At 34.6% G+C, this 26,970-nt stretch overlaps 2 protein-coding genes across 9 annotated transcripts; one reads left to right on the forward strand and one right to left on the reverse strand.

Moving 5' to 3' along the window:
* The first annotated feature begins 824 nt into the window (after nucleotides 1-824).
* Nucleotides 825-2,393, forward strand: LOC137826617 (zeatin O-glucosyltransferase-like). The gene has a single exon (XM_068632652.1). The coding sequence runs from the start codon at nucleotides 878-880 to the stop codon at nucleotides 2,270-2,272; it is 1,395 nt and encodes a 464-aa protein (XP_068488753.1). The 5' UTR covers nucleotides 825-877; the 3' UTR covers nucleotides 2,273-2,393.
* A 2,496-nt stretch (nucleotides 2,394-4,889) lies between these two features.
* Nucleotides 4,890-26,970, reverse strand: LOC137827272 (uncharacterized). Of its 8 annotated transcripts, none has more exons than XR_011083697.1 (23): nucleotides 26,803-26,970; nucleotides 25,983-26,208; nucleotides 25,832-25,897; nucleotides 25,657-25,729; nucleotides 24,761-24,883; nucleotides 19,145-19,314; nucleotides 18,617-18,769; nucleotides 17,692-17,835; nucleotides 17,268-17,328; nucleotides 16,802-17,112; nucleotides 15,869-16,000; nucleotides 15,652-15,771; nucleotides 15,153-15,239; nucleotides 14,894-15,025; nucleotides 14,661-14,784; nucleotides 14,440-14,565; nucleotides 13,491-13,625; nucleotides 12,820-12,962; nucleotides 12,552-12,692; nucleotides 11,311-11,634; nucleotides 10,657-10,773; nucleotides 5,608-5,678; nucleotides 4,890-5,343 (listed from the first exon to the last, which is right to left on the reverse strand). XR_011083697.1 is itself a non-coding variant. In XM_068633559.1 (22 exons), the coding sequence occupies exons 3-21, from the start codon at nucleotides 25,880-25,882 to the stop codon at nucleotides 10,693-10,695; spliced, it is 2,631 nt and encodes an 876-aa protein (XP_068489660.1). In that variant the 5' UTR covers nucleotides 25,883-25,897; nucleotides 25,983-26,208; nucleotides 26,803-26,970; the 3' UTR covers nucleotides 4,890-5,678; nucleotides 10,657-10,692. The 8 variants fall into 8 exon arrangements, 3 of the variants coding, with proteins under 3 accessions (XP_068489660.1, XP_068489659.1, XP_068489658.1); XR_011083699.1 differs by having other exon boundaries at nucleotides 4,890-5,336; nucleotides 25,983-26,218; nucleotides 26,803-26,958; XR_011083696.1 differs by having other exon boundaries at nucleotides 25,983-26,218; nucleotides 26,803-26,958.

Below are 26,970 nucleotides of genomic sequence, written 5' to 3' on the forward strand. Positions count from 1 at the left end.
TAAATATTAATATTTTAATTATTTATAGAAATTTATAATTTTTTAAATTTTGAAAATTATTTTAACATGTTACATTGTGCTTATAATTTTAATTAAAAAATATTAATTTTTTTATTATAAATATTAATATTTTGTTGTAGATGTAAGGTGCAACAGGGTATAAAAATATAAATATGTTTTATTAATACCCTCTGCCACTAACACAGACATGACATTGCTTGCGTGACATTAATTGACGTTGCAAACATGACATTTGGTGAAGATGTGACACTGGCTCTATATTATAATATATGACCCGTGGCACACGCAAAACTGGTTACTCGTGTGTGTAAGTGGTTACTTATGTGACGTTTATGGCCACCTACTCTTCATGAAAAGAAAAATCAATTTTTTTTAATAAGAACCATATATTACATCGGTTAGATGGCTTAATCGGTGTAATAACCCTACCAGAACTGGTTACCTAGCCACATGTTCTTCCACATATACTGGCACACGCAAAACTGATTACCTGTGTGTCTGTAAGTAGTTATTTATTTGACTTTTATGACCATCTACTCTTCATGAAAAAAAAATCAATTTTTTTGAATATGGGTAATATATTACATCGGTTAGATGGTTTAACCAATGTGTAATATGAGTCATTTTAAGTAAAAATATATATATATATATATATATATATATATATTACACATGTTGTTACTAAAAACCGATATAATATATTTTTTTTATCCTATTTAAAAGTTCACGCTGTTCATTGATGCACAATCTCACTCCGTCACGTCTCTATGTTATTGTGAAGGGTGTGAATATATCACCACTCTTCAAAATATCATAACCCTTATCACTTTCTACACAACCCAATCTCCTCTTCATAATGGCTTTCAATGGTACCCTTGAGAATGCAGAAACCGAAGTGCTCGTTATTCTCATACCTTTTCTTGCACAAGGCCATCTCAACCCGCTTCTCCACTTCGCACGCCTAATTGCTTCACACAACATACCAGTCCATTATGTTGGCACAATCACCCACATTCGTCAAGCCACACTTCGTTACCACAACTCCATTTCAAACTCAAACATCCATTTCCATCGCTTTGAAGTCCCTCCATTTGTTTCCCCTCCTCCCAACCCCAACAACAATGCACAATCCAATACTTTTTTTCCATCTCATTTACTTCCTTCCTTTGAGGCCACTTACCATCTTAGGGACCCTTTTCGCCAACTTCTTCAGTCTCTCTCATCTCAAGCCAAAAGGGTCCTAGTCATCCATGACTCCCTCATGGCCTATGTTGCACAAGATGCTACAAACATGCCAAATGTTGAGAACTACACTTTTCTCAGCTCGTCTGCCTTTTACACCTCCCTTCTCTTTTGGGAGAAAATGGAAAGGCCCCAATGCTTGCATGTCCCGGTTCCTTCTCTGGAAGGGTGTTTCCCAAGTCAATTCATGGACTTCGTTAGTGCTCAACGTGAGTTCCACAAATTCAGTGATGGCAGCATCTACAACACAAGCAGGGCCATTGAAGGTGCTTCCATTGAGTTTCTGGAGGGTGTCGGTGGTGGCAAGAAGGTTTGGGCTTTGGGGCCATTCAACCCTTTAGCCGTTGAGAAGAAAGATTCAGACGGAATTAGGCACTCATGCTTGGAGTGGCTTGATAAACAAGAGGCAAATTCAGTTATATATGTGTCTTTCGGGACAACAACAACTTTGACAGAGGAGCAAATCCAAGAGATTGCAAGTGGATTGGAACAAAGCAAGCAAAAGTTCATCTGGGTGCTGAGAGATGCTGATAAAGGAGACATCTTTGATTGTAGTGCGGCAAAAAGGCATGAGCTTCCAACTGGGTTTGAGGAGAGAGTTGAGGGCATGGGTCTAGTAGTGAGGGATTGGGCACCCCAATTGGAAATTCTGAACCACTCTTCAACAGGAGGGTTTATGAGTCATTGTGGATGGAACTCTTGTTTAGAGGCACTAACCATGGGGGTGCCAATTGCAGCATGGCCTTTTCACTCCGACCAGCCAAGAAACACAATTCTGATGACACAGGTGCTCAAGGTTGGTTTGGTTGTGAAAGATTGGGCCCAAAGGAATGTGGTTGTTAGTGCTTCGGTTGTTGAGAATGCTGTGAGAAGGTTGATGGAAACAAAGGAAGGTGATGAGATGCGAGATAGAGCAATGAGGTTTAAAAATGTCATTCATAGTTCAATGGGTGAAGGTGGAGTTACTTCCACGGAAATTGATTTTTTCATTGCTCACATCACCAAATAGTCTTATCAAATTATTCTTGAATCTACCAGAAGTTTACGGTTTGTTTGGCATGAAAATACACTTTCTTTCTGTTTCTTTAGGCATTGTCTGGTAATAAATATTCCTTATGAATGTGTGCTAATCCATTTTGCTATCCTCCTCTAGTTATTTCCGAAGAGCAAACCTTATTTGATAGCAATAGTTGCCTTACATGCAAACTGAAGCTTCACTCTGCAGATTTTGTATACTATTATTTTTGTTCAAGAGAATCTGTCAAATCTCCAACCATCAGCAAATGAATTTTATTTGCATCAATTAGATTGAAGAATATACTGATGAACTATTTATCTTATGTAGTGAACAATTCTGTGACACCAAAAGCACACTGAACATGTGCTTTATTTTCCCATTTGTTGGATGCTCTTTTTGGCTTCTCTGCTGACATCTTTTCAGTTCCTGTCAGGTTCACTGTTGCCTTTTTTCCTTTCCATGCAGTCTTTTTCTTGTTTGATCCACTTGGCTTTTGTGAAACTTGGAAAAGCATGTGTTTGGCCCTGCAATCTGTTTTCATGTCTCCTTGTGCAAGACACAGCTCTATCAAATGCTTGAACAAAGATCATTTTTGGCATTTAAATTCCTCAACTTTATGTTATCTACCTCCATCTTTTGTTGTAATAACTCAATATCCCTTATCTTCCTACAAATAAGGTAATCTGCTAGTAAAAGTAAAATAAATAAAACTCCTTACAACTTTGACCTACTCAACTAACAGTTTTGATGTCATCCAAATCAAAATTCGTTTTGATTGAAGATGTAACTAATAACTTCATATCATCTTTTTCAAAGTTTGATACAATTTTAATCATTTTCTCAAGTGACTTTAACTTCAAAGCTAGTGGATACACTAAACTTGAAACATTCTATGCAACCTTTTTCCAAACTATGTTGCTCATTTTGCAAATTTCTTTGATTCGATAGTATTTTTAAACAACACATGTTTCATGTTCAAATTTAATGTAAAATGACTTCTTTCTCCCCCATCGAATCTTTTTAGCACACTACATTCAACTCACAATTAACTTTGTTATTCTAATGCACAATTACAATTTCTGTAAATATTTTTTTCTAAACAAGGCAGTTACCAAAATGTCAATGTTTCAAGTAAAGCTTTTCTTCAAAAGTAAATGTAAGAACATCAACTAAATAAAATATCTCTTAAATAACAACTTACTTAAAAATTTCCCCCTAAGATAATTTTCATATATATTGATGACTAATAAACAAATTTATTATTGATAAAAAAAGATATTGAAGATGTTGAATAGTAACTATAGCACCTATAAATCGCTGTTAGAATAGATGCAGAAATATTATTCTATTTTTTAACCGTTGCTAAGGTATCACACAATTTTGATCTCTCTTCTGTGACCAAAATAATTTTTGCACCTTTTTCTTTCTTTTTCTTTATTGTTTTAAAATAAGAACTTTATGTCTTTCTACAACCTATAAAAAAAATCGGTTCATGCCCATCTCTTATTAGTCCTTTCCAAAAAAAAGATCTTCGTGTTATATTCCATTTTTAGATCTTCTAGTTACATTCCATTTTTAATGTTTTTTATCAAATGGTAAAAAATCAAAATATCTTATCTAATCCGATATTTTGAAAAACTGTCTAAAATATATTTTAAAAATTTATTTCAAAAAACACGTTCTGAACCATACTATACTCATTCCAAAAATCTTATTTGGGAAATCTTTTCTGAAAAATGTTTTTCAGAAAACAATTTCTGGAATAAAATTAAATTCCAGAATGGGATGTTCGGAAAAATTCCAGAAAAATTAATTCAAAAATCATTTAAAAAATAGGTAAATTCGTATTCTTGAATATTGATGGATGCAGGAAGAACTTTATCCGATGTAGGAAGAAACACCTTCATTTTATTTTTTTTAATATCTAGAACAATCTTTCTATTGGAATTTGTGTGCTTGCAAGACAGATTAATAACTTCATTTTCAATGGTGTTTCTAACCCACTTGTTGAAATGATATCAAATACCTCAAAATGGTTATATATCTCACATTCAAAAGAAAATAATTACATTCACAAGAAAATATCTCACATTTCAAGTTTATTTTGATAACTTAAATAACCTCTTAATGCTTTGGAATCTCATGTAGACCCTTCACATCTGGTAACATTAACAAACTTTAAATTCAACCCATAATATCCCATTTGTAAAACCATCACCCCTCACCCACTCCAAAAATATCTAGGCATGTGCTAAAAAAACAAAAACAATATATAATATAATAGGGACTACTTTTCAAATACTCGTTTTAGACAAAGCATAACCATGTTTGTACTTATTTATTTTCAGCAGTGTTGGAATTTAGCATGTTATCTCTTTTCTAATTTCATAGTATTTGTTGTTATATTCATAGTAAATATCTACATGGACTTTATTCAAACAATCACAACTTTATTAAACATTCCTACCATACTTCTGAATAGAACACATTTCTAGGAATTCATACCCATTACATAAATCAAAGAAACGTCCAAACACACCACAAACATTAAACAAAAACTAACACATGTAATTATCTCTATACTATTTATAAGATAAATTGGGACAACTTGTAAGGAAAGTCTTTCAAATAATACACATAATTATCTAGTATGAGACTCCAGGCTTACATTTGTTGTTAGCTGAATCTAACTTTATTGAATTACTTTAAATAATTTCATCTAATACTTTAATCAAGATTTTAGGGCTATCAGATGTCTCTAGTCTTAACAATATTGAGGTATAGGAAGAAAAATAAACATGAAAACTGTACGGTATCTACTGTGTCCTTGATGCTCATCACACGAGGCTTACTAATAGAACATTGTTACGGACAAAATTGGAAGCAAAACGCATAAAATTATATTTCTCCAAGTGAAACAAAATGGCCGCAAGCAGACTTCAAAATTGCTTGCAAATTAAACTTGGGAAAATTGACTGAGATTCATAAAACTGATGCTGACTTTCCCTATCAAAGTTTGTTGCCTTCTCCTTAACCAATTTTGAACCACAGATCTCTACAAACTAGAGAGAAAATTTACAACTGAGAAGCAATCTAAAATCAAAAATGACGCCCAACAATATATACATTTGTGAGAAAGGTTCGAATTACTCAAAAAGTAATTTTGAAAGAGTTAATGTTCTTCCTCACCCTTTATTTTCTTTAAATATAATGGTGCTAAAGAATAACTCGTCTTGGACATCAGATTAAAAGAAAATAAACAGTGAGGGCGAAAAATAACTCCTTTTAAGTTACACACTGAATATGATTTGTATCATTTTGCTCACCACATAGCTCAGTCCATGTCCTTCTGCCTGTCAATTTGACAATAAAGAAGTCCCTTCTATGCCAACTATGGCTGCAAACAGTAAGCGTGTCAGAAATATTCAATTGCTACTTTTATTACAAATCATAATGAAATATAAGCATGGGTAAATTAAGCACCACATCATAGCAGTCATGAATAATATGATTCTTTTGAACAGCTGAATGAAAACAAATTGTTGCATAATCAGGAGAATTATGTTATAATTAAGTGCAGATTCCATTTTATATTTATTAAGACAGATTTGTTAGTGATTTTATTTTATTTGATTTGTACAGCTTTAAACACTCATTATTTCTGGCTTTCATTGCCTATTATTTCTTTCTTTAATTAGGTTGTAAAACAGTCTATAAATAGAGACTGTAATCACATTTGTAAGATATCTCAGAAATATATTTCATCTATTTCTTTCCACTTGGTATCAGAACTCCTGATCTAGGAGACTCTGCTCCCGCAATTTTTTTTATTTTTTTTTAGCCTTCATTGCTGTAATCATTTTCCTTGACAGCCTTCATTGCTGTAATAGCCTTCATTGCTGCAATTATATTTTTTTGGATAGCCTTCATAGCTGCAACTTTTTTATTTTCCTTATCCTTTCTCCATCGACCACCACCACCGACCACCACTGCCGTCGCTCGCCGGAAACCGCCACCGGAAAATTTTTCCGGCGGACTTTTTTTGTGCGTGAACAAGATCAAATTTTGCCAATCTGAAAAAAGTTGGTTTTGAACTCTCATGGACTCCCTTAGTAAGCCATCTAGCTATTGTTCCTTTACTATGAGTGGTAAGAGTTCTAGTTTTTTATCCTTTAATGCTTCTAGTACTGAAAATATCTGGATTATAGACTCTGGTGCTACTGAACATATGACACCTCATTCCTCGTTTTTTTCATCCTACACTACTTTATCCGGTAAGCCATATATTACTGTTGCTAATGGTTCCACTACCCCCATTAATGGTTGTGGTAACATTCACCTTCAACCTTCATTTCCTTTAAAAAATGTGCTTCATGTTCCCAAACTATCCAATAACCTCTTGTCTATTCAAAAGATTACCCAAGATTTAAATTGTGCAGTGGTATTTTTCCCTTTCCATTGTGTTTTTCAGGATCTTGCCACGGGGAAGACTATTGGAATTGCTAAAGAGCAGGGCGGGTTATATTATTTACAGCATGAAGAAAGTAAAAAGGGTGTTAGACTACAGGCACACACTTCTAATTTTCAGCAAGGTCGTGAATCTTGGTCATCCTCTCAGATATGGCTTCAACACAGACGTCTTGGTCATCCTCCATTTAGTACCCTAAAGTCCTTATTTCCTGTTTTATTTACAAAAGTGTCTGCTGAGTCATTTCATTGTGATGTTTGTCAGTTTGCTAAACACCATCGGACAACTTTTCCTCCCAATGGTAATAAAAGTTCTAAACCTTTTGATCTTATTCATTCAGATGTATGGGGACCTTCACCTATTCCTAATATCTCGGGTGCAAAATGGTTTGTTTCATTTATTGATGATTGTACTCGGGTTACTTGGATATTCCTCATGAAATATAAGTCTGAAGTTTTTCACTTGTTTGTAAAGTTTTACAGAATGATTCAAACACAATTTGAAAGTCCAATTAAGAGATTGCGTTCTGATAATGGAAGAGAATATGTGAACCAAAACCTTTCCAAGTTCCTTGAGGAAAATGGAGTTGTTCATGAATTAACCTGTGTGGACACTCCTCAACAAAATGGGGTTGCTGAAAGGAAAAATCGTCATCTCCTTGAGGTTACTCGAGCTTTACTTTTACAAACATCTGTTCCTAGATCTTACTGGGGGGAAGCAGTCCTGACTGCCACTTATTTGATTAATAGATTACCCTCTCGGGTTTTAGAGGGTGTTACTCCTATTCAGGTTATGACCACATTCTATCCTTCTATTCCCATGTTGAATAGTCTTCAGAATCGTGTCTTTGGTTGTCCTGCTTTTGTCCATGTTCATAGTCCTTATCGGGGTAAGTTAGATCCTCGTGCCATCAAATGTGTCTTCATCGGTTATGCCCCCAACAAAAAGGGGTACAAATGTTATCATCCTCAAAGTCGTAAAGTGTATATTTCCAAAGATGTCACCTTCCATGAAACAGAGTCTTTCTTTCCTAGTTCTCAGCTTCAGGGGGAGAGTATTCAAGAAGCTGAGGATCTTGAGTTGCCACATTTTCCTTTGTTGCAGGATTTCGTTCTTAGGGAGGATGACAAAGATCCTGCACCAACATCATTACCAGAGAAGAATAATGAAGACAAATATTTTGGAAAACAATATCAGCGAAGGCAACAAGAACCCGTCTTGGTCGAACAGCAACTTCAATTGTCTGAACCGGAGGTAAGAACTCATACCAGTGAGACTCTTGAGGACACCTTAAATACTGCTTTTGAACCTAACCTAAATGATTTACCTATTGCCTTGAGAAAAGAAAAAAGATCTTGTGCCAAATATCCTATATCCCAATTTGTGTCTACAGAAAAACTTTCTATGCAGCACCAGAGTTTTCTTTCAGCTATTGATTCTATCAAAATCCCTTCATCGATACAAGAAGCCTTAAAAGATGAGAACTGGATTCGAGCCATGAATGAAGAAATGAGCGCGTTAGAGAGGAATGAGACTTGGGAGATTGTAGAGAGACCAAAAGATAAGAAAGCAGTGGGTTGTAGGTGGATATACACAGTTAAGTATAAGTCTGATGGCACACTCGATCGGTATAAAGCAAGGTTGGTTGCAAAAGGGTACACTCAAACCTATGGGATCGATTATGAGGAGACTTTTGCTCCAGTGGCAAAAATGAATACCGTCAGGATTATTCTCTCCCTGGCAGCACACTTTGGTTGGGCAATGCATCAATTTGATGTTAAAAATGCCTTCTTGCATGGAAGCTTGGAGGAAGAAGTATACATGGAGATTCCACCTGGTTATGGTATTGTTAATGAAGGGAATAAGGCGTGCAGACTTAAGAAGGCCCTATATGGTCTTAAACAATCACCTCGTGCTTGGTTTGGAAGGTTTACTCAAGCTATGGTATCTTTGGGGTACCGACAAAGCCAAGGTGACCATACTCTGTTTATAAAACATTCTCAGAATGGTAAACTCACTCTACTTTTAGTCTATGTAGATGATATGATTATTACAGGTGATGATGAGATTGAAAAACAAAATTTGAGGGAGAGACTAGCTGCTCAATTTGAAATGAAGGATCTTGGGAAGCTGAAGTACTTCCTTGGGATAGAGGTTGCTTACTCGAGACAGGGCATCTTTATTTCTCAAAGGAAATACATCCTTGATCTTCTCAAAGAGATTGGTAAGTTGGGTTGTAAGCCCACTGGAGTGCCAATAGAGCAAAATCATAGGATTGGGAATGATGAGGAAAACCAAAAAGTGGAGAAGACACAATATCAAAGACTTGTGGGAAAACTCATTTATCTTTCACACACTAGGCCAGATATAGCCTATGCAGTTAGTGTGGTTAGTCAATTTATGCATGATCCAAGAGAAAGACACTTGCAGGCAGTAGATAAAATTATTCAGTACTTAAAAGCCTCTCCAGGAAAAGGATTGCTATTCAAAAAGGGGGAAAACTTATCCATGAAAGTATATACTGATGCTGACTATGTAGGATCGATTGTTGATAGGAGATCCACCACAGGCTACTGCATGTTCTTGGGTGGAAATCTGGTGACATGGAGGAGCAAGAAGCAAAATGTAGTTGCAAGATCAAGTGCAGAGGCAGAATTTAGAGCCATGGCTCAAGGGGTGTGTGAACTCTTATGGATGAAGATCATACTTGATGACCTAAAAATAAAATATGAAGCTCCTATGGGTTTGGCATGTGATAATAAGTCCGCTATCAGTATTGCACACAATCCGGTTCAACATGATCGAACAAAGCACGTAGAGATAGACCGACACTTTATTAAAGAGAAGTTGGATGATGGTCTTATAGCCACTGAGTACATCCCTTCAAGACTCCAATTGGCAGATATGTTTACTAAGGGACTTCCCACAAAACAATTCGAAGATCTTACTTGCAAGTTGGGAATGATAGATATACATTCACCAACTTGAGGGGGAGTGTTGCATAATCAGGAGAATTATGTTATAATTAAGTGCAGATTCCATTTTATATTTATTAGGACAGATTTGTTAGTGATTTGATTTTATTTGATTTGTACAGCTTTAAACACTCATTATTTCTGGCTTTCATTGCCTATTATTTCTTTCTTTAATTAGGTTGTAAAACAGTCTATAAATAGAGACTGTAATCACATTTGTAAGATATCTCAGAAATATATTTCATCTATTTCTTTCCACTCAAATGAAGTAAAAATACTTATTAGCAAGATTGAGCATAACAAAGATGTATTAAGAAAGATAAACACAATATCATCAAAAGAAAAAGGCAACACAGACAGAGAAGGAAAACTAAAACATTGATTAATAAACCCAAAAAAATACTGCAAGCCATCGTTATGCTGAAAGGCTTAATTCAAAATGGTCATACACGAAGCAAAAAACATTAGAAGATATGTCCCATGACACTCCCCACACCAAACAAATGGACACAACTATAGCACAAATAAGTAAGAAAGGCAAATTACTATCTTAAAGCATGTGATTTAATCCTTGACATTTGCCAAAAGATATTTTAATGCCTAAAATTTTGAAATGTGCGAAATAACCCCTTCCATAGTTATTTCCAAGCCAATGACCAATGGATTATATGTGGACGACTTATTCTGCACTTTTTGACAACATTAGAGAACAAAATGCATATTTTTAAGAGTCAGCAACAAAATCACAGATACTAATTTGCACTTTTCCCTACTGATTATTTAGAAACACTACTGAAGATGTATGATACTGTAAACACACCGAAAAAAGATACAAGAAACTCCAACACAAATACACAATAAAATGACAACTGACAAACATGACAGAAAAAATTGCTAAAGAAATAACACTGTTCCAGGCATGAAAAACGTACCAGTTTCTCACTCCAGAACATTCTTCTTGACGATCATTATCTCGTTAAGATTTTCAGTCGTTCAAGAGCACATTTTATTTCATGTTCTTCAATTTTCATACTGATCTTCCCTGATGACTACATAAAAAACAAAAAATAATCAAAGAACAGCCATTATAATGTTTTGGGAACTAGATATGTTAACAAAACAATAACATCAACAACAATAGCCTCATCCCACAGATAAAAGAACAATAAGGCAAATAAAAAATCAAAATACATTGAAACATTAAAAGTCACAGCATATGATGTATCCGTTGGGAAACTATTAAGGTTCCATTACCAGATTTCCACCCAACCAAATCTATTAGCTTGACTAGTTGTGGTATGGCATGCAATAAGCACACTACTTGAACTTTATGCAACCAAAAAATAGGTGATATTGTATCATGGATTCATGCTAATGAGCAGATGTATATGGTGCAGAATGTAACTATCCTCACTGCAGAAGATGTAACTATCTACACAGTGGAGTATAGACAATCTCAAAATACTGAAAACCTTTACTAAACTCACAATTTTGATTTATCCAATGGAAAGATAAGTAATATTTATGAACAGCAAGCTTCAAAATAACAGTCAAGAGTTTTTCTTGTTCATCAAGGTTGAACCTACCTGTAAGGAAATAACTTGCTCTACGATGTTATCAATATTTTCCTTGAATAGAGACATAATCTGTTGCAATTTAGCTTCCTTGTGCATCAACAAAAGAACAGAAGTAACAGCATTCACCTTATTCAAGCAGTTCCTTATATGTTGAGAACATTTGTCAGATTTTAGTAACAAACTACTATCATATATTGCTGATCCCATTCTCTTCAACACAAGATTCATAACTTTATGGCACCGGTCAAACAAGAAAAAACAAGGTAGAAGATAATAATGCTGGGTGCTTAATTGAGCGGAAGGAGTTCCCTGTTCATCATCTTCTGGAATGCACTGCGGTAAAGTAAAATTTAGAATCAATGGAAGTACTGACATTAATTCATATCAGAAAAATTAAGATCCATTTCTTTAGAAAATAAAATAAAAGAACACTCATAAATTACTAGAAGCACTTACTACTAGTATCAGAAAACATACTAGGGAGTCTAGCAAACATTTAAACAGGAAATTATATAAATAAATCAATTCATGTTGTCAGCAGAAATTAAAACCCATTGCTTTCAAAAAGAAAAAATATGCCAAATTACAACTACTTACTATAGTCAGATCATAAAACATATTAGATATCTAGAAGAAATTTTTGTTAAATAATAAATTAAAGATAATCTTCAATAAAGATGTCTTTAGACCGAGATGAGAAAATGAAAAGATAATGCTTATTTGTTACAAATAACACCTTGAGGTTCAAGGGTTACCCTCAACTTCTTATTATATGGATGTTAAGCCATAAAAAAGGTAAGCACACATAGAAGAGTCAAGTTGTCATTTTTCTCAATGAATCATCACATTGATTAAAATTGTGATATTGGTATCTGTTGTTATATAACTCCAGAAACATTTATTAACAACCAAAAATCAATCATCTCAGAAGTAGTGACAATTTAGAAACTATTCCCACCATCACCTTTAATATAATAATGGCTTGTAGACATTTAGCTAGATTCTGCATTTCTTTTTGGAAGTTGTCAACTTTTATTTTATATGTAAGATACTGTAGCAATCAAACATAATATTTTAAAAACACTGGACATTTTGACTTTAAAAAAGAAAATAAGGGCAGAAAAAACAATTAGCTAATTTTGATGTAAAAAGCATTGTCAGGGGAAACCAAAAGAATAACTTGGACAAATAGGTAACAACACAGTTCAAATTCATATCATGGGCTAGTCAGAATTTGGAAGCGTGCTTACCTGCACAGCATCCATCAGATATTCAGAAAGATGATGGCCAAGAGTGCTAATGCTTTGTTCAGAAAGTCTTGTGGGCTTTGAATCCACTGTAACAAGCATTCTCAGGAGAGAGCAACTATTATCCAAAGAAGGCTTTTGTGGCTGTGGTACAAACTAGGTATGAGAAATCATTCTTACAAAAAAAAATTAAATGAGCTAGGAAGGAAGCACCAGAAAAGTAAACAAAAAATCGCAATGCATAAGAACTCAAGAAAATGTATCAACTTACTATCTGATCAATAACCACTTTCTCTATCATCTGTAGAACAAGACCGTTGTCACCCATCTGTGCAATGTATGAACAAAGAACAGTTGTCATTGACTTTAAAGTTTGGCGAAGTGGGTCACTCTTTAAACCAGAGGAACCAGATTCTGCAAAAGTGAAAAGAATAACATTTCTCAATCTCTGGTACATGAAGATTACTTAAAGTAGTTTAGAAAGATTCAAAAATATAGATAATTCAATCACCAAATATTAGTCAAACAACAGAATGATTATATGAGGGTCGGTAACAGAATGAGAGTTACGAGGATTCTTAAGTGAAAAATATCTGGCTAGGTTGAGTGAAGGAGTTCTTCATCAGGAAAGGGATTATTCTTATTTCAGTTTTCTTCATTTTAATTTAGTAAGGAGTTCTGCCCCAGCTACGGTCTATTTTTCCTTTAACTCTTTATTGTAACAGAAATTTCCCCTCTGATTAGTCATATTTCAGTATCAATACTATTCAGTTTTCCTATTCTATTTTTGGGCTATATCACATTTCAACCCCTACTAGTTCTTTCTGATACCAACTACTGAGTATTATGGACAAAAGCACACTGACTTGGAAAAATGAAACAAGAAATGGATAATATCAAAAGTTAAATAACAGGTAGTCCAAATAAATCTTTGTAAGCTACCAGGAGAAACTTTGAAACGCAAGACCAATGTGATGAAAACACTCAAGTAATCAGCAATTTTTATATGTCCATCTCTATAGGCTGAATGGAGAATCTCTATGATCCTAAATAAGACACAGGAGTCTAGATCATCACCTGCAATAGTATAAAACAAAATTAAAAATCAGAAGCTTTAACCCAGAAAATTTTACAGCATTTATATCCTTAGTATCTAAACCCTACTTCTACTTAAAAGGCAATAGCTACATTGAACATTAAAAATGTTGGTACAGGAAGTGAGGGAAAAATGCTGTACAAAAAGTATCCTCCATTGCTTTAAGTTGTCAAAATACTTAAATCACAATAACATCACAAAGAATCTTAGTTGGAGCTCTGAGATAATTCATGGACAACATTCTAAGCTATAGAATTATCACTGCAACATCTACTTTGCGGGGAAAAGTCCGAACTTTCAAATCAACCTTACAAGAGTTTAACAAATATAACCACATTTCTATTGTAGGCAATAAAATAAAAACAAAAATAAGGCTGCCAAGTCAGACAAATATCTACATTTTTTTGGTTTTGATGAAACAATAATTACATGTTTTTATAATTAATTTCACTAAATAAATATTACTTGAATCTTTGAGACATACACTTAAGATGTTTCCAAAAAATCCTCAAAAAAACATCAAAGCAGTGGGACTTCTATGCTATATCTATCACATTTATTAAAACAAAAATTACTACAAAAAAGGAAGAAAAAAGTTTTAAACTTATTCTCCTCAAAAAAATTTAAATGATAAACCTTTCAATAACTTGCGATCATGTATCATGATAAATTTAAAATTAATTGATGTTAGTTATGCAAATGATAGTAGGCAAAATGTCAGGTGAGGAGGTATGATGACTAAATTAATAAAGAAACACCATGTTAGTGAAATTTTAAACAAGCCTGAAAGCGTACTTAGGCAACAATAGGCTATTGACTTTAAAATAGGCTGGTCCAAATGAGAGAAATAGTAAAGGGAACATAAAGAGAGCTCTTGAGATTCCCTAGGAAGACTGAGGAAAGGACCATAACATATCTGTTCTGCAAGGTGAAAAAAACAAAACAATTAGAAGCCAAAAAATAACTCACAGGAGTAGTATTATTAATACAGATGTCAACGGCATGTTCATGTTTACCTCCTCCTTCTTGACATGTACAATAAAAATCTTGCAATGACTGCTGCATGTTGTCATACATGCAAACAAGTACTGAATTCAACAAAGCACACTGTCCAATATGAAGTTGAAGACGTAACACAGCCTATGATGAACAAAAAATGTCGTGGGTAAAAGGACATAGTAAATTGCAGACTTAAGATCAATGCAAAGGAAGAATAAAGTACTCCTTATCAAATCAGAATAATAACTACCTGGGAGGAGGCTGGGTGTTTATCTCCAAGCTGGATAAGCAACAGAGGGAGATCTCCAATCCATGCAAGTAAAGCATCTTGAAGATTTAAATTTTCTGGATTGCTTGTCTCTATGGAAAGCATGCTTTCAATCTACATTTGAACCAAAGAAAAAAAAATTAATCTAGAAGGAAGGAAATAAATTGCTTTCATAAGATTATCCAAGAATCAAGAATTTCATTTCAAGAATGTTCTCAAAATGAGATGAGTCCAAACTTACATAAGTTAGCATATCTTCAATAGCGGAGACACAAGCCAATTTCAGCATGGAACCTGGTTTGCTCTCCTTGAAAGTCAGGGTAAAAGCCTGCAAGTGTCACAAATCCATGTTAATAGCAACATCAAAACCTTTATAGGAAAGAAAAAAACATCATAAACAAAAACATGGCACAAGATGACACAAAACCAGAAAATTAATTCTTTCAATTTAATTTCTAGTTTCGGTAGTTGATATATTTTCACTAACAAAAAGGTCACACTTAGTTAATTGTTTTCAAGAATTCGCAAGGCAACTGGTGATAACAAAATCTTGATTTCACCATGTCTTTCACAGTATCTGGAATCAGACAGAACAATTAGAAAACAACATAATTTTGTAATTATTGTCGAAAACAGAAAAGAAACCAAAGGCCAGCAAATATTAAAAAATCAGAATATCCAAAATTAATGGCATCCACAATCTAATGAAAATGACATAGAATTCCTTCAATGTGTCAAACCTGAAGAAGACGTGATGTCCAATAGCCTGCCCCACGTGAAACAAATTTAGGAATAAATGGAAGGAGTTGAATTAAATGCTCTTCCCAGACAGCCTTAGCAGACTGTGTAACCCAGAAGAACTGTATAATAAAAAATCCAGCCCATTTCAGCCATAGAATGATAACTATTTTCAACTTAATGAAAATTCAAAAGAATAATGTTAGCATATCATCAGACCTTTCCAAGCAGAGCATTTTCAAAAAATTCAAGAAATTTCTCCAACAAATTAGGAGGAAGACACGTCCATTCATTTAATTCAAAAAATATTTTGGCAATGACCATGTTCAAGTCAAGCAACCTACCACAATCCTGCATTGCAAAAAAAAAAATTAGTTTATTTGAAATAAGAAGAATATCACAATCCTGCAGATCCCCAAAACATGTCACAAATGGAACCAGATCACAATAACACAACAGAAAAAGGGTAATCCACCACAGAACAATTTATAGGGGTAAACTATCTTCTTTTTTTTTTGGAATATAAACTTGATCTTAACAAACCAAATTTGAGGGCTGATGACCAAAGCAAACACACAAACCAAGATCAACTCAAGAAAGGTTGCAAAATTTAATATTTCAATTACTACTCAAAATATTGATAGAAGATTTTGCTTAGACATAAATACATGATCTTTAAAGTATACCAGTTGGAACACTAGACATGCCTTGTCAAAAGTCACATTTCGTAAATCTTACAGTTCAAACGATACATGGTATATTTTCCTCAGGAAAAAAAAAATTACGAGGAAAGGGAACGTAACAACAAGAATTATATATCTTCCTTGGACCTAATTAGAAAAAGAACATGACTTTTGTCAGGGGAACCTCCTTGGCAGGTAACAGAAAATTGAGAGCTGTACCTCATCCTTCTTGGTACTTAGTCTTATCTTCTTAGAAAATTTCTTTTTTACAGACATCAACCAAACAGTAAAAAAATAATCAACTTAGCAAACATTATATTTGTTGAAACATAACAAATTTATGTTGATTGGGTTATCAAAGGGAGAAATAGCTAATCTGAACAGTTCCATCTCCTCTTTAGATCACAATTTTACAGTTAGTTTCTACTCACCAGCCCCCACTAAAGGGTAAAAAACACAAGACACATACCCTTGCTGAAAGATGATCAGCCGGATTGAGGGGGAAAAGAGGAAATAATTTCTTGAAGAGTACAGAAGAGATGGTAACATCCCATATAGCCACATCAGGTCCACCTAGAGAACTTTGAGATTCTGATTTCTTATCATTCCCATAAGCGATAGACCTAACTATAAGATCTATGCAATGAAGAATGGATGCCATACAACCATAAGACTTCCCTTCAAGACTTTCCATAGAATGAATCAGTGGAATAAATTCCAGGAAACTATTTATTAATGCTGGAACAAGATCCTTCAAATTCTTTATGATATAAGAAAAACCTACACAAACAGATAAAGCATAAAATTGGAAAGTCAAACAATTAGTGAGAACATCAAAAGCTTGACAAAAAGCTTTTAGAATTATGTAAACTCATGCAACGACAATCGATTTATGTATGCTTCAAAAATCAAATTGTATTTATAAGTTATCATACCATTTGAGTTCATAGGCATGTCAACTTCAAAGGCATGCAATACCCTTTGTCTAGTATCATCCTATTAAAAATATAAAATATTAGAAATAAATTGGTGAGCACAAAAGATAAAATACAGTTAAGATTAACCACAATGAGATGTTTCACACAATGAAAAGCAAAAAATTTAGATCATAAATTATAACTCATTCTAATCATAGATAAGTATTTATCCAGATACTAACACGTATTACAATTTGTGCAAATTATAAATTCCAGATGCACATAATTTGACCAATTTAAGCACAAAGCTGAGTATAAATGAAATGAAAATAGAGACAGACTGCTAAAATAAAAAATGCAGAGTGGTTTATGCATAGAAATACCAAAGCTTAAATTAAAAAATATGTCATGAAGCATTAACAGCTAAATGGAAATAAAATACCTTATTGTGCAAATGAGTTCCTCCTTTATTCCATGGAAGGAGTGACAAGCAACGAACCAACCCAGAAAGAGCATAATTTAATTTTCCTTTGTCTTGTAAATGGTATTGGTTCCTCCTTAGAATATCCTCATAATTCAGAAAAATCTGTTAACCACACAACCAGCAAAGTCAATTCTAAGCATCAAATACAAAAATTACAATTACAGGGATATAGAACTCAATTTCAGGAACAATTGAAGAACAAAAGTATGCAGATGGAGAATAGAATAAAATGGTGGGCTGGAAAATAGATAATACATTGATGGCAGGTAAAACAACCATGAAAAAAATGGGAAATAGAAATGCAATAAATCAGTGTGTTTTGCTAGCACAGCTAAGAAAAATACTGCCACAGTAATCTGTGTATGAAATTCCCAAATTCCTCTGACAAGTGTTCAATCAGCATTATAGTACCATTATAGGATTTCAGAACAACAAGAATATTAAATGTACAGAAATCTCCCTTCAATTAAGTTTCAACGTATTGTCATATCAGGATCCAAGTTCTATAAAATACAGATATAGTGAAGCATTCCCTCATTTTTCTCTTCTGATTGTTGGGCAACATCAAGACAGAAAATAGCATATAATTCAAAAACCATTAGCATAAAACTGTATGAAAAAAGTTTTGACACTGGGTCAATAAATAAATATAAGCTTTCATTGCAGAGGTGGATGTAAAATCCAATTACAAGAGCATCAGAAAATTTAAGGAAATCAAAACTGCTGCTATTGCAAGAGAAAAACCTTCAACCCCCCTCCATGCCTCCTCCCCCCAAAAAAAATCACCATAGACCATAGAGTTGCATATTAAAAGAAAATTTGATTTTAAGGAGCAATCATACCATACTGATAAAGAAATTTAGAATATGGAAAATAATATCACCTTTTCTGCATAAGATGGTGAAAAGGAAGGAGGATAGAACTCGAGAATGAGATCTAAAAAATCAAATGCCATCATCCGAACATCAACCGACAAATGAGTCATTGCATTAAAAATGTAAGGCATCAATAAAGAAACAATCAGCTCTTGATTGTCCTACAAAACATAGGGAAACCAAAGTAACCGAATAAGGCAAATGAAGTTTCAAAAGAATCACTCTTTAATGTAATGATGTAGTCATATAAAGATTATGGGATACGTTAAGGAAAAATCAAATTAGACCCTCATAATAAGACTTCAGGAAATATAAGGATAACAATCAGCTTCAGAGTATTACAGCCAGCCATCTTGATGCATGATAATATTGATTAATAACCAGAGGCAATATAACAAAGCATATATCATGAGAAAGAAACACCACCATTTACTTTTTCATAACTGATAAAAAATAAATAAACAGCCAATGGTAGTGGCATATGAATGTATCATCCCAATGTGTTAGAAAAGTGAAGTAAATAAAATGGGAAGTACCTCTTTACAGCAAGGTAAAATCACAACTTTAAAAAGATCATACAATGATTTCCGAACCACTTTATCATCATCACCAATGCGCTCACGAAGTTTTTCTACAGCAGCATATTTGTGTGACTTCTGTTCAGCTGGATGCCTGGTGAATAAATCTTTAATACCCATCAATGCATCTGTAGTTTAGAGTGTGGTAAAGAGAGTATTAATATGAGGATGATCAAATTTAAATGAAAATTCAAATGCTTAATTCCTGGATTAAATAAAGCAATGACATTAATTTAGGAAATTACAATTCAAAAAGAACAAAGAGTACATTAGGAATAGGAACCAAGCCAACACATCAAAGCAATCAAGATATGCCATTAGAGTAACTTTCAAAAGATCCAAACAATATAACTAATGGCTGCTTAATTTTATTTTTGACATATTTGGAAAATAATTAGTAATATTGGCAGTGCTCATGATCTTGATTTTATGGCTTCAGGCTTAATTTCAAACCAACTTGAGCTATCATTTCTAAAACTTTTAAAACTGTTAGATATTATTAGATATAATTAGATATTATTTGATATTATGAGATATTATAGATATTGTTAGATATCTCATATTTATGTAATGGGCTTAGCCCATATGTTTCTTTTTCCTATATAAACATAACTCTATGTGTTCACAAGGGATTTACCCTATTCTTTCTTTTCCTTTAATATGGTATCTAGAGCATAAGGTTAGAGTTTAGGGTTTAAGGTTCAATTTTTATTGGTGAACCCACTATTCACTGGAATTTTCCAGCCACCACCCCACTGTCTCGCCGGACCAGCCTCCGGACCTTCGCCAGATCCGCTGCCGGAATCTCGCCGGAATCGCTGTCGGAGCCTTCATCTTTGTTGCTCCCGCCAATTAACCGGTGACTAGATTTGTCCTTATCTTTTATGGCTTCTTCCGCTTCCGCTGCCACTATGGCTTCTTCTTCAGTCATTATGCCGGATTCATCTATTTATACTAATTACGTCAATGTTCATCTTTCCATTGACAAATTGGATGGAACCAATTATGACACTTGGGCATCAGATATTAAATTATGGCTTAAGAGTCAAGGAAGGTTATGTTGATCATCTTACTCATCCTACTCTTGCTGAAAATGAAGTTGTTCGTTGGTCGAAAATTGATGCTCAATTATGCATTGTTATCAAATCGACCATTCACTCATCTTTAAAACAAATTTTTCGTACCTATGAAACATGTTCAGAAGTTTGGGAACAAGCAAAATTATTATACACCAATGATACTCAACGTCTTTATGGTGTGTGTCAAAATCTTCTCACAATTGTTGCTCCCAAACGTCTTGATGGTACAATGGCAGAATATCTAGGTAAACTTCATGCTCTTCTTCATGATTTTAATGAGTTATTACCTCCTGCCTCTACTCCTTCTCAAGAACTAGAACAAAGATCCAAGTTCTTCATGTTATTGGGTTTACATGGTCTTCCTGATGATTATTCTCAGGTTCGTGATCAAATTTTGGGATCTCCTATTGTGCCCAATTTTACTTCCACTTGTTCTACCCTTTTGCGCGTGCCAGGTAAACACACCGCTGATATAACGTCTCATGTTGATGACTCTTCTGCTTTAGTATCTCAGCATAATGATCGTACTCGCCCTCACAAGCCGGGCAAAGGGCGTCACAAGTGTGACCATTGTGGCAAACTTGGCCACAAAATTGACAGATGTTATGCCTTACATGGTCGTCCTCCTAGATCTGTTGCGGTTGCTCAAATTGCCCCTATGCAACCTTCTACCATGGACCATACTTCAATTGATACCCCAAGCCAGCCTGCTATTTTCAATGAATTTCTTAAATGGTATGAGGATCGTCAGAACCCTAGTTCCACGGCTTCTATTGCACATTCAGGTACATCTTTTGTTGGCCTCACTCACTCCACTTCCCATGGCCCTTGGGTTCTAGATTCAGGTGCCACTGATCACATTACTGGTAATAAATCTTTTTTCTCTTCCCTATCTACTATGGGTTATTTACCTTCAGTTACCATGGCCAATGGATATAGGGTACCATCACATGGTGTTGGTACTATTAATCTTTTTTTCATCTTTATCTATTGATAATGTTCTTTATGTCCCTGGGTCTCCATTTAACTTATTATCCATTAGTCGTCTCACTCGTTCCCTTGATTGTGTTATTTCTTTTACCAAAGATTCTGTTACTTTACAGGACCAGAGTTCGGGACGGATGATTGGCACCGGATGTGAGTCTCATGGACTTTATCAACTACAGATCTCTGCACATGTTGGCGCAATTATGGATTCTCCATCTCTCATTCATGCTCGGTTGGGTCATCCTAGTCTTGCCAAGATGCAACAGCTTGTTCCAAGTTTGTCTAATGTGTCTACTTTATCGTGTGAGTCGTGTCAGTTAGGGAAACACATTCGTAGTTCTTTTCCTCGTAGTGTCTCACAACGTGCTTCATCTCCTTTTGCCTTAGTTCACTCTGACATTTGGGGACCAAGTCGTATTAAGTCTAATTTAGGATTTCAGTATTTTGTTACTTTTATTGATGATTATTCAAGATGTACTTGGGTATTTTTAATGAAAAACCGTTCTGAGTTGTTTTCTATATTTCAAATATTTTACAATGAAATTAAAAATCAATTTGGAATTTCCATCCGAATTTTGCGCAGTGATAATGGACGTGAGTATCTTTCTCATTCTTTTAAAAATTTTATGGCTTCTCATGGTATTCTTCATCAAACTTCATGTGCTTATACACCTCAACAAAATGGGGTAGCTGAGCGCAAGAATAGACATCTTGTTGAAACAACTCGTACTATTTTAATCCATGGTGATGTTCCTCAGCATTTTTGGGGTGATGCTGTTCTTAGTGCATGTTATCTCATTAATCGCATGCCATCTTCAGTTTTAGATAACAAAATTCCTCATTCTATTTTATTTCCACATGACCCTCTCCACTCTTTACCTCCCAAAGTTTTTGGGTCCACATGTTTTGTTCATAATTTTAGTCCTGGTCTTGATAAATTATCTCCTAAGTCACACAGATGTGTCTTTTTAGGGTTCACTAGATCACAAAAAGGATATAAATGTTTCTCACCGTCTTTAAACCGTTATTTTATTTCAGCAGATGTCACCTTCAGTGAATCTTCCCTTTACTTTAAGTCTTGTCCTTCTCCTTCAATTTCTTCATCTAATCAAGTTAATATTCCTCTTGTTGTGCCTAGTGCACCTAACAATTCACCACCGCCGCCAACTCTTCAGGTGTATAGTCGTCGTCAACCGTCTCATCGTCCATCAGCAGACTCTATTCTGGTGCCAACACCTCATCCCCCTCCGGCTCCTATAGTTGAACCTCCTACTGTTGAACCTGATCTTCCTATTGCTATCCGTAAAGGTATACGTTCTACTCGTAATCCCTCTCCACATTATACTGCTTTGAGTTACCATAGACTATCTCAACCCTTTTATACCTGCCTTTCGTCTATTTCTTCTGTATCCATTCCAAAATCTGTAGGTGATGCCTTAGCCCATCCTGGTTGGCGTCAGGCCATGCTTGATGAAATGAATGCGCTTCAGAATAATGGAACTTGGGAACTTGTTCCTTTACCATCTAGGAAATCTATTGTTGGTTGCAGGTGGATTTTTGCTATCAAAGTTGGTCCTGATGGTACTATTGATCGTCTCAAAGCTCGTCTTGTGGCTAAGGGTTATACCCAAATTTTTGGTTTAGACTATGGTGATACTTTTTCTCCAGTAGCAAAGATGGCCTCTGTTCGCTTATTCATAGCTATGGCTGCTCTTCAACAATGGCCTCTTTATCAACTGGATGTTAAAAATGCTTTTCTTAATGGGGATTTGCAGGAAGAAATTTATATGGAGCAACCTCCCGGTTTTGTTGCTCAGGGGGAGTCTTCTGGATTGGTATGTCGTCTTCGCAAATCCTTATATGGCCTCAAGCAGTCTCCTAGGGCTTGGTTTGGAAAATTTAGCAATGTTGTTCAACAATTTGGTATGACTCGCAGTGAAGGCGATCATTCAGTTTTTTATCGTCACTCGAGTGCTGGGTGTATCTATCTTGTAGTATATGTTGATGACATTGTTCTTACAGGCAGTGATCACCATGGCATCTCACAAGTAAAACAACACCTTTGTCAACACTTTCAGACCAAAGATCTTGGCAAACTCAGATATTTCTTGGGGATTGAGGTAGCACAATCCAATACTGGTATTGTTATCTCTCAAAGAAAATACGCATTAGATATTTTGGAGGAAATTGGGTTGATGAATTCGAAATCTGTTGATACTCCCATGGATCCCAACGTCAAGCTTCTACCCAATCAGGGGGAGCCTCTTTCAGATCCTAAGAAGTACAGGAGATTAGTTGGAAGATTGAACTATCTCACTGTTACTCGTCCTGATATTTCCTTTGCAGTCAGTGTGGTGAGTCAATTTCTTAATTCTCCATGTGAAGATCATTGGAATGCAGTCATTCGTATAGTGAAGTACATTAAAGGCTCTCCTGGAAAAGGTTTGTTATATGGTCATAATAACCATACTAAAGTCGTTTGTTATTCAGATGCTGATTGGGCAGGATCTCCATCTGATAGAAGGTCAACTTCTGGTTATTGTGTCTCCATTGGTGATAACTTGATCTCTTGGAAGAGCAAGAAACAAAGTGTTGTGGCAAGATCTAGTGCAGAAGCAGAATATAGAGTTATGGTCTCGGCTACTTGTGAGCTTATTTGGCTTAAACAGTTACTTAAAGAATTGCAATTTGGAGAGGTTACTCAAATGACACTGATATGTGATAATCAAGCTACTCTTCATATTAGCTCAAATCCAGTTTTTCATGAAAGGACAAAACATATTGAGATTGATTGTCATTTCATTCGAGAAAAGATTATATCAGGAGATATCAAGACTGAGTTTGTTAATTCAAATAATCAATTAGCAGATATTTTTACTAAACCCTTACGAGGACCTAGGATTGATTACATTTGTAACAAGCTGGGTACATATGATCTATATGCACCAGCTTGAGGGGGAGTTTTAGATATTATTAGATATAATTAGATATTATTTGATATTATGAGATATTATAGATATTGTTAGATATCTCATATTTATGTAATGGGCTTAGCCCATATGTTTCTTTTTCCTATATAAACATAACTCTATGTGTTCAATATACACAAGGGATTTACCCTATTCTTTCTTTTCCTTTAATAAAAACAAAATCATAATCAAGATTTTTGTTGTGTTTCAGCTCCAAACCAAGGCTCGTTGCTATTTCAATCCATAAAAATGTTCTGTTGATTATAATAAAACAAAATACAATACATTGAAATTGTAATGAATAAGAATTATCTAAGTACTTCATACAGCAATCATATTCCCTCCACATTTTAATAGCTTAATAAGTTAATCTTTATTGTACTAAATTTTTTTGTTCAACTCAGCTAATCAAGATTAATCTTTTTTGAAAAATTGATTGGTTCTAAACATACAAAATTTGTTCTGTAGAGAACTAATTACACTAATATGCACATTTAAAGGCAATTAAATAATGACAATATAATAAAACAAAAATATACCTCTACGAACTTTTGGATTGTGATGAGATGTTTGCTGGAGAAGTTCTTTTAAAGTCAAACCTTTCTTGTTTACAGCCAAACCTGCCTTCTCTGCTGCTATACTCTGTTCCGGCAGAACAATTGCTGTTGGAGATATGTTGGTTAACTTATTTCGTGACATTAAAGTCATTTATAAACAAAAGTTATAAAACAATTAAAAAGAAATTCCTTTTCTAAGTTGTGTGTGTAAAAGAGAGGGAGGGGGGGAAAGAAAGACTCTGTACTGTGAGTATTAACAGAGAAGCAGATGGACATTCTTAAACTTCGCACAAAATATAAATATGTTTCTATTTGAAAGGATAGCCTAAAATTTTATTGATTTTTTTAAAAGAACCAAGTATGGCAAAAGAAAGCAGTTCAAAAGTTCAGATTGTTATTTGCATCAACAGAACCAAACACATTAAGTTGAAATATCAAATTTCACCATGTCTCTTGCACTTTCCTTTGCTAATACAGAAAACAGTACGTAGGGTACTAAACCAAAAGCAAACCACATTTAAAAAATGTAAACCCGTTTTTTATGTCTTAATAATTGGTTCTGTTAGTGAGTTTTAAATCCATTTTCTCACATGGTTTAATTTGTAAGTTAATTCCTAAAAAAGTTGTTTTTAGAATAGGGTTTGGTTCAAAAACTGGTTTTAAAACCAGTTTTGAACCAAAACCATTTTGGCCAAAAAACAAACTAGATTTAGAAAGAAAAGAAAGAAAGAAAGAAAGTGATGTGGATTCAAAATCTAATCCATGCATCTAGGTTTAATTTGGATTGATTTTCTTTTTTAAAACCAAATTACATACACCTATTAGCAAATAAATATGTCATGAACACAACCTATTTTAATTTTGGAGCAGAAGGGTACCTTTAGATTTAATTTCAGTATTTGTTGTATTCTTAGGTGGTGGCAGTTTCCTCCCAATCTTTCGCCTTATTTTCTGAAAATTTTGAAAGTGGCATGTTAAAAGGCTACAAAAGAATTCAGAGTTACGGATGCAGAAATGAATATAATAGAGTTGTGCTAGGGCCATGGAGGAAACCTTAAAGTCAATGCCAGGCTGTTTCTTTGAGTTGGCTTTAGAACGAGTCATCTTACCCTAAGGAGACTAAGAAAGCAGAAGCAATAGCTGAGTTAGTTTCTAGTGTCATTCAATTTAATTCATAGAAAGGACACGAGAGATGAAAAGGTACCTTTAATGTAACTGTAATTTGGCCTGGGTGTGAGCGTGGATGTGAGGTGAAATAGTGATTTTCAATATACTCACAATGTTGTCTCTGCTGGTTGTAGCAGCACAGTGGCAAGACTGAAATAAGGCCCAATCAGAGTTATAAGTGCAACAAACTCAGCAAACAGGCCACTGTAGAACCTTTTCAACCATCACAAGTCCTCCCAACTCTAGTGGCTCCTCCTTCAAAACTGAGAATTCCTGTGATTGTAAACTACTTTTATATCTGAACAAGAAGAATAAATAAGCTCATCTTAGCATTTGCAAGATTCTCTGAAACACCCTTGCATTGTGAACATGGACACAGAGTAAAGTCAATCGTCCGTTAGATTAGTTTCTCCATAAACACTTACCGGAGAGAAAAATTAGAAGAACAAATCAAATTAGCTTTGTCATAAATTAAAATTAGTTTATGCACTAATTTGTAAAAATTATTTCATTTAACTTCTCTGGAAAAAAAAATAACTTGTGCATAAGCTAGCCTTATAGAGCAACTCACTTCATACTTTTCTTTGTATTTTTCTCTCTTTCATAAGTGATTACAGAAATGTTTGTCCAACTGACCTTAATACTAGAACTTCACAGTGAAAAGGAAAGCTTAAAAGAACAACTCATACATTCCTTTAAATTGAAAAAAAAAATCTAGCGTATAACATTCTAGGGCACCTAAAATCGCGAAAAAAAACAATTCAACAAGTGCAAAATCAATAATCAAAACGATAACTACGCATAACCAAGTGAGTGCAGTAGAATCGAAGTGAAGAATGAGAAGAATGGAGTGTTACCAGAAGATTGGGTCTTCTTCTACGGTGACGCCGGTAAATTGAGAAGGAAAGAGAACCACAGAGGCTCCGAACTTCAAGGGCGGCTACTAAGCTATGAAGTTTTGCTTGGTGCGGCGGTGGCAGCAACCGTGAAAAGGGTTTAAAAGAAAATATGCTAAAGAATATTGC

This window comes from Phaseolus vulgaris, chromosome 8 (genome assembly GCF_000499845.2).
Source record: "Phaseolus vulgaris cultivar G19833 chromosome 8, P. vulgaris v2.0, whole genome shotgun sequence".
NCBI lineage: Eukaryota > Viridiplantae > Streptophyta > Magnoliopsida > Fabales > Fabaceae > Phaseolus > Phaseolus vulgaris.